General features: G+C 33.5%; 1 protein-coding gene across 1 annotated transcript in view; it reads left to right on the top strand.

The window, feature by feature from the left end:
• HFM1 (helicase for meiosis 1) overlaps positions 1 to 12,214 on the top strand; it is a 118,426-nt gene that overhangs the window by 21,324 nt on the left and 84,888 nt on the right. Inside the window, exons 6-12 of the mRNA XM_024743640.1 lie at positions 4,056 to 4,126; positions 4,589 to 4,721; positions 5,362 to 5,513; positions 6,095 to 6,172; positions 6,391 to 6,549; positions 8,757 to 8,957; positions 9,041 to 9,129. Coding sequence (XP_024599408.1) covers positions 4,056 to 4,126; positions 4,589 to 4,721; positions 5,362 to 5,513; positions 6,095 to 6,172; positions 6,391 to 6,549; positions 8,757 to 8,957; positions 9,041 to 9,129 — 883 coding nt within the window. The remainder of the gene's footprint in view (positions 1 to 4,055; positions 4,127 to 4,588; positions 4,722 to 5,361; positions 5,514 to 6,094; positions 6,173 to 6,390; positions 6,550 to 8,756; positions 8,958 to 9,040; positions 9,130 to 12,214) is intronic.

Here is a 12,214-nt window from a genome sequence, read left to right as displayed (position 1 = left end):
AGGAATTTTCCTTTTCTTCTAGATTATCTACTTTTTGGCATATAATTGTTCATAGTAGTCTCTTATGATCCTTAGTATTTCTGTCTTATCAGTTGTGTTTTCTCCTCTTTCATTTCTGATTTTATTTATTTGAATCATCTCTACTTTTTTTCTTAGTTATCTTAGCTATAGTTTTGTCAATTTTGTTAATCTTTTCAAAAAGACCCAGCTCATTGTTTCATTGATCTTTTCTATTGTTTTTCTGGTCTCTTATTTATTTCTGCTCCAGTCTTTGTTATTTTTTCCTTCTACTAACTGTGGACTTATTTTGTTCCTCCTTTTCCAGTCCCTTGAGGTGTAAAGTTAGGTTGTTTATTTGTGATATTTCGTTTTTCTTCATTTTTGTACTTATCACTATAAACTTCCCTCTTAGAACAGCTTTTTATTGCATCCCAAAAGTTTTGGTATGTTGTGTTTCCATTTTCATTTGTCTCAAGGTATGTTTTTGATTTCCCTTTTGATTTCTTCTTTGACCCTAATAGTTGTTCAGGAGCATGTTGTTTAATCTCCATATATTTGTGAATTTTCCAGTTTTCTTCTTTTAATTGATTTTTATTTTCATGCTATTGTGGTTGGAGAAGGTGCTTGATATGATTTCAGTCTTCTTTTAAAACTTAAGACTTTTTTTGTGCACTAACATACGATATTTCCTGGAGAATGTTCCATGTGCACTTAAGAAGAATGTGTAGGACTTCCCTGGTGGTGCAGTGGTTGAGAGTCTGCCTGCCGATGCAGGGGATGCGGGTTCGTGCCCTGGTCCGGGAGGATCCCGCATGCCGTGGAGCGGCTGGGCCCCTGAGCCATGGCCACTGAGCCTGTGCGTCCAGAGCCTGTGCTCCGCAACGGGAGGGGCCACAGCAGTGAGAGGCCCGTGTACAGCAAAAAAAAAAATTTTTTTAATTAAATAAAAAAGAAGAATGTGTATTCTGTTGCTGCTGAAGGGAATGCTCTGTGTATATCTGTTAGAGCCATCTGGTGTAAGGTATAGTTTAAGTCTAATGTTTCCTTATTGATTTTCTTTCTGGATGATCTATCCATTATTGAAAGTGGAGTCTTGAAGCCCCCTACTATTATTGTATTGCTGTCTATTTCTATGTTCAGATCTGTTAATATTTGTTTTATATATTTAGGTGTTCCAATGTTGGGTACATAAGTATTTACAGTTGCTGTATCCTCCCAATAGAGGATTATATAATTATAATGACCTCTTTGTCTCTTATTACAGTTTTTGGCTTCAAGTCTATTTTGTCTGATGTAAGTAGAGCTACCTCTACTTTCTGCTGATTTCCACTTGTATAGAATGTCTTTTTCCATCCCTTTACTTTCTTTGTGGGTCTTTAAAGCTGAAATGAGTCTCTTATAGGCAGCAAATAATTTAGTCCTGTTTTTTTAAATCCATTCAGCCACTTTATGACTTTTGATTAGAAAATTTAGTCCATTTACATTTAAAGTATTTATTGATAGGTTGGACTTATTGTTATTTTATTGTTTTCTGATGTTTTGTAGTTCTGTTGCTCCGTTCTTCTCCTCTTGCTCTTTTCCTTTGTGATTTTCTGTAGTGGTATGTTCTTACTCTTTTCTATTTATCTTTGTGCATCAACTGTAGAGTTTTGCTTTGTAGTTACCTTGAGATTCGCATAAAAAAATCTTACAGTTTTAACAGTCTCTTTTGAGCTGATAAAACTAACTTTGAATGCGTACAAAAGCTCTACAAGTTTACATTCACTTTCTCACATTTTATGGGTTTTTTTTGCAGTACACGGGCCTCTCACTGCTGCGGCCTCTCCCGTTGTGGGGCACAGGCTCCGGACGCACAGGCCCAGTGGCCATGGCTCACGGGCCCAGCCACTCCACGCGGCATGTGGGATCTTCCCAGACCGGGGCACGAACCCATGTCCCCTGCATCAGCAGGCGGACTCTCAACCACTGCGCCACCAGGGAAGCCCTCACATTTTATGTTTTTAATGTCACAATTTGTATCTTTTAATATTGTGTCTCCATTAATAAATTATTATAGATACAGTACTTTTGTCTTTTAACATTTATACTATAGTTATAAGTGATTAACTACCACCATTACAATATTAGAGTATTCTGAATGCAGCTATGTATCAACCTTTATCAATGAGTTTTGTACTTTTATATGTTTTCCTGTTACTAATTAGCATCCTTTCATTTCAGCTTGAAAGAACTTCCTTTAGCATTTCTTGTAAAGCTGGTCTAGTGATGAAGACCTTCAGTTTTTGTTTGTCTAGAAAACTCTTTATTTTTCCTTCAATTCTGAAGGACAGCTTTGCCAGGTAAAATATTCTTGGTTGGCAGTTTTTTCTTTCAGCACCCAGAATATATCATTCCACAATCTGGTCTACAAGGTTTTTGCTGAAATATTCACTCAATCTTATGGGAATTCCTTTGGTAGCAAGTTGCTTTTCTCTTGCTGCTTTTAAGTTTCTCTCTTTGTCTTTAACTTCTGGCAATTTAATTACTGTGAGTTTCAGTGTGGGTCTCTTGAGATTCACCTTCTTTAGTAATTTCTGGGATTTTGGGATCTGGATGTCTGTTTCTTTCCCCAGGCTAGGATAGTTTTCAGCCATTATTTCTTTAAATAAGCTTTCTTCCCCTTTATCTCTTTTTCTTCTGGAACCCTTATAATATGTATATTGGTCCACTTGATGGTGTTCCTTAAGTTCCTTAAGCTGCTTTCACTCTTCCTCTTTTTTTTTTTGTTTTGCTCCCGTGATTATATTAATTCCACTGCCCTGTCTTCAAGTTCACTGATCCTTTCTTTCAGTTGATCTGTCTTCTTTTGAAACCTTCTATTGAAATTTTCGGTTCAGTTATTCTGTTCATTAGCTCTATGATTTCTGTTTGGTACTTTTTAATATTTTATATGACTTTGTTGGAATTCTCATTTTGCTCATGCATTGCTTTCCTGACCTTGATGGGCATCTTTATGTGTTATTTTGAACTATCAGGTAAATCACTTGTCTCTGTTTCATTAAATTCAGTTTCTGGAGATTTATTTATTTATTTATTTATTAAACATATTCCCCTGTTTCTTCATTTTTCTTGACTTTCTGTCTTGGTCTCTGAACGTTAGACAAAACAGGTACCTCCCCAGTCTTGAGAGATTGGTCTGGTATAAGAGATGAACCTTGTCAGTCAACCTGGCCTGGGCTCCTAGTTACCTGTCAAACCTTCATGATTATCCAAGCCTCTGCCTTTGTTCTTAGTGGCTCACAGAAGTTAAGGGTGTGCCAAGATCCATCAGTGTCCCAAAGGGCAGGATTGCAGTCAGTTAGCACCTAGATGCAGGTTGATTAGAAGCCAGAACTTCAGGCAGCAGCTGAGAAAGTATGCAATAAAATTCCTTCCAGGGAGAAACTGAAAATGGGCATTTTTGCCTGCCCCCTCTGCACTGAGCCTGGATGTATACCTGTGGGGGTAGTGGGATGTTCCTGTGCCCATTTAAAAGATGCTTATTTTCTTTGCTTGTAAATGCGAGCCCTTCTGGCTTCTAGAACTGGGTGTTCTGAGAGCCCATCCCTCAGGCAGGAGCCTTAAAAATTGGGGCACTAGATGTGTGGTCCAAACTCTCTGCTCCTCAGGGAGGATCTGGGAGTTGGGGGTTTCTTCCCAATTGTATGGTGATGTGCCAGGAGTGGGATTTATGGCAAGAGTTTCTCAGCCTTTCCCACCCATTTTGATGTAGGTATTTTCTCATTCATCTGTTGTAAAGGAATCATTCAGCTAGTTTGGGGATTTCTCTCAGAGGGAATTGCTCCACGTGTAGCTCTTTGTTCAGTGGATCCATGGGAGGATGGAAGTTCAGGAGCCTCCTATGTTGCCATCTCGGTGCTTCCCTCTATATCTGTTAATTCCTTTCTTATGATAAAATAGCAAGTATTAAGCATCATCATTAAATATTGTCAAAGTCAATATTAACTTAATTTTTAAGTTAAGAGTAACTGATTTTTAAAATTCTGAAATATTTAACTCCTTAATGTTATTCTCAGCGGCAAAATTTAGAAGTATTTTCAAAGAATTCCCATATTTCAACTATATACAGTCCAAAGCCTTTGATGATGTAAGTATTTTGTTTAATTATTTACTTATCTGCCTTTTCTTACTAGATTGTATGCTCTCTAAGGGCAGAGACTAGATCACATTCATCTTTTTGTCTTCAGTGCTACACTCAGTGACTGGTACATTATAGGAGCTCAAAAAATGTTTGTTAAATGAATGCATGTAATTTTCATAGGTGGGTTGTTTATATTTATTAGATTTATAACAATTTTTCTGGAAGCTAAAGAAATTATTTTCTTCTAGGTCTGTCTAGCATATTACTTTGACCAAACAAGATGATAAATTATTAATAGTTTTATTTTTTGAGGGTGATAGACCTAGAGCCAGCTTATAATTTTAATAAGTTTAGAGGTAAAGATGTTTGAACTATTATTCCATAGAGTCTTCTTAAGGCATATTTTCTAACAAATTGAGAATTGAAAATTTCTGTATATTCTATGGTTGATTAAATTTTATTTTTTAGCTTCTTTATACAGATAGGAATTTTGTGATTTGTGCTCCAACTGGTTCGGGGAAAACTGTATTGTTTGAGCTAGCTATAACAAGATTGTTAATGGAAGTACCATTGCCATGGTCGAACATTAAAATTGTTTACAGTAAGTATTTATATATTGAAAGAGTGATAATTAATTATAATAATGATAAACCATTGAGGTATAAGTAAGAAATAAGTTCAAATTCAAGACATAAGAATTATTATTTGGTTTTCCATACTTTTTAAATAAAGACATGTCACATTTGGTCTTATCTGTTAACATTAAATTCAAATCACATTTTCCCAGATTTACAAATAAAAATAGTATTGGAATTGAGAATTTGGCCTTTACATGTTTATTTTTAAAAGGACAGGGAAAATGAACAAATAGAATCAAACATTTTGTAATCTGAGAAATTTCCATAGGAACCTCTATTCTCTTTTTTTAGGTATATATTAAAATTTTTTTCATCAAAATAATTTATACACATGGTTAAAAAAATCAGTGATCACAAAGGGTGATAATTTCCGCCCTACCTTTCTTCATTCTTAGTTACAATCTCCTGAGCAATCACTTCTTTTTCTATTTTTAGTTCTGTTTGATGATTACTTTTATAGTTCTAAGTAATATGTTTATATTGTTAATTTTTAATTTATAAATACTAGGCAGCACCTGTATGTGTACTAACTTTATTAACTATTTGTGAAAATAATTTTTAAATTGCACTGATATTTAAAATAAATATCTTATATTGTTGTAGTGGCACCAATAAAAGCCCTGTGTAGTCAGCGTTTTGATGATTGGAAAGAAAAATTTGGACCAATAGGATTGAACTGTAAAGAACTCACTGGAGATACAGTAATGGATGACTTATTTGAGATTCAGCAAGCCCATATTATTATGACAACTCCAGTAGGTGTTGCTTATATTTTATTATTTCCTTGGTTTATTAGCAAATATCTCTTTCTCTTCACCATGGAAAAAAGTTAAAAGAAAATACAAAGTAGAAGACTATATTTGCAATGTGAAGCAAACAAACAATACGTAATAGTATTCAGGGTACATACGGAATACTAACAAATCAATTAAGTAAAAGACAAACAACCAAATGGAGTAAATAGGCAAAAGATATGAATAGGCAGTTTGTTATTGTGGATGATTTGTAATCATACTTATTGCTTGTATTCTTTATCCAAATATTATGTATTGTAGCAGGAGGACCTTGGTAGAGCTTAGAAAGGGTAATTAGACTATACTTTTGAATATTTTTGATTAAACTTAAAAAATAAATGGGAGTTCAATTTTTTAAACACATGATTATCAAAATTCTTTAAAAATTTAAAAATCTTTAAGTATCTTTTGGGATACTTTTAAGACATCAACTAAAATATTGCCCATCATTTGTAACAAGTCATGTTAAAATTTTTACCAACATCTTAATAATACGTATTATAATTCCTTATCATGTTAAACCACTTGCATTTTTTCTCTAGGAAAAATGGGATAGCATGACTAGGAAATGGAGAGACAACTCTTTGGTCCAACTGGTTCGATTGTTTCTCATTGATGAGGTAGTGAACGCGTTATTCACTTTCAGAGATAAACATGAAGAGATGATTTGAATGGATATAAAGAAACAAGACATTTTCAACCAAACTCTATGTTTGCTTTATCCCTTCAAGTGGAAAATGCTTATTTTCTTAAGAAAGAGTGTTTAATACTGTTTTACATTTTAATTGACTAGATAGATTTTTATTTTATAGCTAATGAGTCTTAATTTTTTTCTCAGATACACGTTGTAAAAGATGAAAATCGTGGACCAACTCTTGAAGTTGTAGTCAGCAGAATGAAAACTGTGCAGTTTTTATCTCATGCTGTAGAAAATACCAGCAGTATTATTCCAATGAGATTTGTAGCTGTATCTGCAACAATTCCAAATGCTGAGGATGTAAGTTAGAATTTTAGTCTATCAGAATTTTTTATGACTTAGTGAAATATTTAATCTTAGAGAAAAGTGAGGTGTTTGTTTTTTTTCTGTCAATCACCTAACCAATTTAATAGGAAAGTTATATCGTGGAAAGTTATGGTTAGATCTCATAGGCATGACAGCATTAAGACCATAAAATTTGGTTGATCGGGCTTAATAAAATATGTTTGGTGCAAGTCTATTGTTTAATAGTATCTAAAAGTCATACTTTCATGGGTTTTAGACACTTCATAATATGAGGTGTTATGTTACCCCCAATTGTATGTGCCTGGAATTGTGGTAAGCACTAATGATAGATGCAAAAGTGAAAACATATAGACCCTGCTCTTGAAGAGGATCTCATGGTTAATAGTGTGCATGAACATGTAAAGAAATAATTGTACAGTATTATACTTTCTATAACAAACACATATCCTAATTTTCTTCTTCAGTTTTTTGGCAAACTTGAAAAGTTGTACAATTTCACTCTGCTTTCTTACTGCTATTTACTTCTCAGCCTACTGTAATATGACTTTCCCCCCAGCTAATTCTTAGAAATTGTTTCCACAAAAGCTGTTGTACAGTATTCTCTAATCCAATGTAAAATTTTGCCTTTATCTTTAGTTTAGCACAGTTAATCCTTTTTGTTCTTAAAATGACTACTTGTTTTGTTTATATTCAAGAATAATAGAGAAAATTTTAAAGTATGTGTAAATTTAAAAAAACCCAGCATTTGTCCTTCTAGATGTATTGATGGAATCATAATATACATACACTTTTATGACTTGCATGTTAGCTACAAATGTTTCCATGTTATTAACTATTCTTTAATACAATTTTTTGTGGTTTTATTGTAATTTATTTAATACCTTAATGGTGGAAGATTGTTTCCATTTTTTGCTATTGTAAATAGTCTTGAAATTATATCTAAGAAAACATCACAATTATTTCCTTAGGATGGTCTGCTAAAGTAGAATAACTGAGTCAAAGGGTATATAAAACTCTAAGAATACAGTGCTTTCAATAAATGTTATATTCATTTATACCTCTACCATCAGCCATTTCTCTGTATTCTAATGCTGGATAGTATAATAATGAAATTATTATTGTTATTATTACTTTTAAATAGTTCTCAAATTTGTTATTTGAAATGGTACCTTATTTTAAAATTTTGTACTGCATTGATTACTACTGAAGTAAATATTAATATATTTGTCAACTATTTTAAGTTCTTTTTTTGCAACCTGCAAAGTAATAGACTTAACCCTTTTTTCACATTGGGATACTAAACTTTTCTTATTTATTTGTAAGCAGTTACAAAATATCAATACTCTGTAATTCTTGAAACTCTCTTCCCCTTTGTGATAATCACTGCTTCTGTGAATGCTATCTCTCTGTCTCTTACTACAAGTCCTCTACCTCAGTTTTCCCCTGAGTTAAGGCCTTCAACCTTTGCCTTCTGCTCTGCTCAAACTGTAAATTCTTGTTCTCATCCCTACCCATGAGAGCCTTGAAAATGTTTTAATATTTCCTTCCTGTGCCATTAAAAACTCATTAATTTATCTTCCTGTCAAAGAAACAATCAGTTTCATTAGCAGGGCAGGGAAGCCTGATTACTAACCAGGCTATGTGAAGTTAAGGATGGCTCTCCACAGCTCCAGAAATTAACTAAGGACTCTAGCATTGAGTCTGAAATGTGCTTTTGGCACTGCCATCTCTCAGTGTTTATTTATTCTTTGTTTAAAAAAGTTGTCAGCCTTTGCCAGTCTAAGCCAATCATTACTTTGCTACTCTTCAGCTAATATTTAGGATAGCACAAAAGAAGTGTCAGCCATATCTGGGCATCATTCTGAAAAATAGCAAAGAAGTTACAGTGCTAGTGAGAAATTTGACTTCTCTTTTGAAATTAATTTTAATTTTACTTTAGACTCTTAGGAGGAAAATGAAACAAAATAATAATAATTAATTGGAAGTTTACCATGTTAAAAGTGGGTATAATCTTGAACCACTGTTATTGAAAATATTTACCAATATATCAATAGAACAGTGTCACTAGAATATGTAATGTTGAAAAAGACTACTTGACTAAATATTTTTAAACTTGACTTTAAAGTGAACTATAATTGGGCTTTTTAGCCATAAAACTTTACTAGAAAAAAATTTAATGTGTATGTTTCTGTCATTTAAAGATTGCAGAATGGCTTTCAGATGGTGAAAGATCTGCTGTATGTCTGAAAATGGATGAGGGACATAGACCAGTGAAACTTGAGAAAGTGGTCCTTGGATTTCCCTGCAGTAATAACCAAACCGAATTTAAGTTTGATTTAACCCTCAACTACAAAGTTGCCAGTGTTATACAAACGTACTCTGATCAGAAACCCACGCTTGTGGTATGGTTTGTTGGTTGCTTATTTTTTAGTGTAATGTTCAGTTTTTAATATGATTAATACAAAAATTATTCATTCATTTTTAGTTTTGTGCAACAAGGAAAGGTGTGCAACAGGCTGCTTCTGTTCTTGTGAAAGATGCGAAATTTATTATGACTGTGGAACAGAAACAGAGGTATATTTTAAATTTTTTTCTTGGAGGTAGAAAGACTTTTAAGGATAACCTAGATGAGATGAGAAAACTGGGTTGACCTTTTCAAGTTACTTGACCTCTCTAAGCCTTAGTTTCCTCATCTGTAAAATAAGGATAAAAGTAAGTTGGATGATTAAGACAATGAATCTTGATGCAACTGTGATCCTGTCTTCTTTATTTCATAGCCAGATTTGAAAGATTATTCATATTGCTGTCTTCAATTTTTTACTCACTTTCAATCCAGTGTCTGTTGTAATCTTTTAGTAAAGCTGATCTTGTTAATTGATCTCTCAGGAGCTTCTAACACATTTGACCACTCCCACCTAATTTAAAAATTCCAGACTGTTTCCATAATCATTTCTACCATGTTTTTTGCTACTTTGCTTTCTACTCATTCTCAGTCGCTTTTCACTTATAATACCTGATTCTTAAATGTTAACATTCTAGGGGTTCTATCCAAGGTTCATTCTTTCTAATGCCACACTCCTAGGTATTTGAGTCTCATTATCACATGGTTCAAAGAATATATGTATACACATATTTATATATGTCTGTGAATTTACAGATTTACAGCTCCAACACAGACCTCCATTCTGAGCTCCAGGTCTACCATCCACCTGCCTGACATCTCCGATTGTATATCTGTGGGCATGTCAAACTCAGTATGTCCAAAAGAGAACCTTGGTTCTTTCTCTCAAATCAGTTCCTCCTCCAGTGTTCCCCATCCTGATTATTTATCATCTCCATAGTTGCTCATGCAGAAACCTGTCATTGACATCTCCTTCACCTTCTTCCCAATAGGCAATCAATTACCAAGTCCTGTCTATTCTTACTTGTAAATATATCTCAAATATATCATTTTATCTTCATCAGCACTGCCACCTTCCCCATTCAAGTAATTATTAATCTCTTGCCTTTTATCTGATGACCACAAACACACTCTTATCCCACTTTAATCTGTTATATTCATAGCAGAGTGATTGTTTAAAATTACAAATCTAAACATGTCATTTTTCTGCCTAAAACACTTTAATAGTTTCTTGTTGTCATTAGGCTAAAATCCTAAATACTTAATATCGCCTGCAATACCCTGTATAATGTGTTCTGTGAATACACCAAACTGTTATCCTACACAGAGCTTTCCTGAATCATATTTTCTTTGCCCAGAATTGTTTTTTACCTCTTATTCATCCTTCAAGTCTCACCTTTAATATCAGTTTCTTAAGAAGTTTTCCATGATTCTTAGTGTCCCTTTATTTGCTTTTACAGGCACCCTATATTTTTATTTCATAAAACTTACTGTAATTATAATAAATATGCTTTTGTTTAATTGTTATTTAATATCTGTTCTATTCCTTGATTGTAAACGTCTTGAGGAAAGAAGGACTCATGGTCATCTTATTTACCCCTCAATCTTAGCAAGACTCAGCAGAGTGCCAGCACATGCTTACTACTAATATTAGCTTATTATTAATAACAATTTTTGGAAATAAATAAGTTTAGTGGTAGACCTCAAACCAAAGTTGGATTAGATCATTACATGTGGATATGAGCAGATACTGATTTTTCTGACTAATTTTCTACGGTGGGGGATGTACTTTTCTTCACTTTGGATCAGATCAGCTTTCCAATTACAGTCTACCCTGTGGCTACACCTCTGGTTACTTTTCAACCAAAGATGTGTACCAAACCTAGAGGATACCACTTTAGCTTTCTGACATTTGACTTTCTGTCCACTAAAAGGGTGGATCTCTAGTCATTTAGTGCATTAAAGAATTACATATGCAGCCACCTATCCATGCTGTATATACTATTTTCATAATTTTACTTCTGCTTTAAGGATTTAACTTGATCTCCTTAGTTACTGCCATAAGATAAAAACTCTCTATGATGCAGCTTTTGTTACAAACATCAGCAAAGCATGATTAAACAATAAGATACAGTAGAGAGCCAGAGAAAGAGAAACCAAAATAGAGCTTATAGCCAAAAAAGTACATGAGGTCTAAGAGGTAGACAGAAAGGGAAAATGTGAAATTAATGCTATCAAGATAACAATAACATAGATTTCTTTCTACCTACCTTTTTGTTTTATACTCTAGAGAATATTTATCATATATCACGGTCAGTCTGTTACTCAGGCACAATAAACAGTTGAATAGATTCTCATTTGTATGTTCGGCTTTTACTTCATTCCCTGAGAAAAGCATAAGTGAAAAGGAGTGGAATGCCATTTTGAGTTGCTATCGACTAGGGGAAGAGAGTGCTGCTTATGTCAATTCCCGTTTAACCAGTCAGATTCTAGCAGCTCCCACAAGATTTCTTTTTGCCCATAAACCCCAGATTTTGTTACTAAGGTTTCTAAACTTGTCTAACATGCCCAACTTTTTGTGTACTCTGGTCTCTTTAGCTTTTTTAAAAATAATTTTTCTGTTGTATCATGCATTTAACTTAAAAAATATTTCTATATTTTAAAAAATCTTAGTTAACTTCAGGAAGTTAACTATTTAATTGGTAGTATTCTCATAGTGAAAATGTTTCCTGAGCCTTTGGGGGTATTTTTCTCTCTCTATTTTTTTTTTTGGTGATTTTATTTATAATTATTTATTTCCCTATTTTCCCCAGTTTTTTTGAGATATAATTGACATATAGCACTGTATAAGTTTAGGGTGTACAGAATAAAGATTTGAGTTACATATAGCATGAAATGATTACCACAATAAGTTTAGTGCATATTCATCATCCATACATATAGATACAAAATTAAAGAAATAGAAATGTTTTTCACTTGTGATGAGAACTGTTAGGATTTACTCTTTTAACAACTTTTATATGTAACATGCAGCAGTGTTAATTATATTTATCATGTTGTACATTATATCCCTAGTACCTATTTATCTTATAACTGGAAGTTTGTGCCTTTTGACTCCTTCATCCAGTTGCCCCTCCCCAACCCCCAACCCCTCGCCTCTGGTAACCACAAATCTGATCTCTTTTTCCATGAATTTGTTCATTTTTGAAGTATAATTGACCTTCAACACTGTGTTAGTTCCTATTACACAACACAGTG

The sequence above is a fragment of the Neophocaena asiaeorientalis genome, unplaced genomic scaffold, assembly GCF_003031525.2.
Source record: "Neophocaena asiaeorientalis asiaeorientalis breed wild unplaced genomic scaffold, Neophocaena_asiaeorientalis_V1.1 scaffold317, whole genome shotgun sequence".
NCBI classification, from domain to species: domain Eukaryota; kingdom Metazoa; phylum Chordata; class Mammalia; order Artiodactyla; family Phocoenidae; genus Neophocaena; species Neophocaena asiaeorientalis.
The sequence above is the reverse complement of the archived record's forward strand: the minus strand, read 5'-3'. Positions and strand labels throughout refer to the sequence as shown.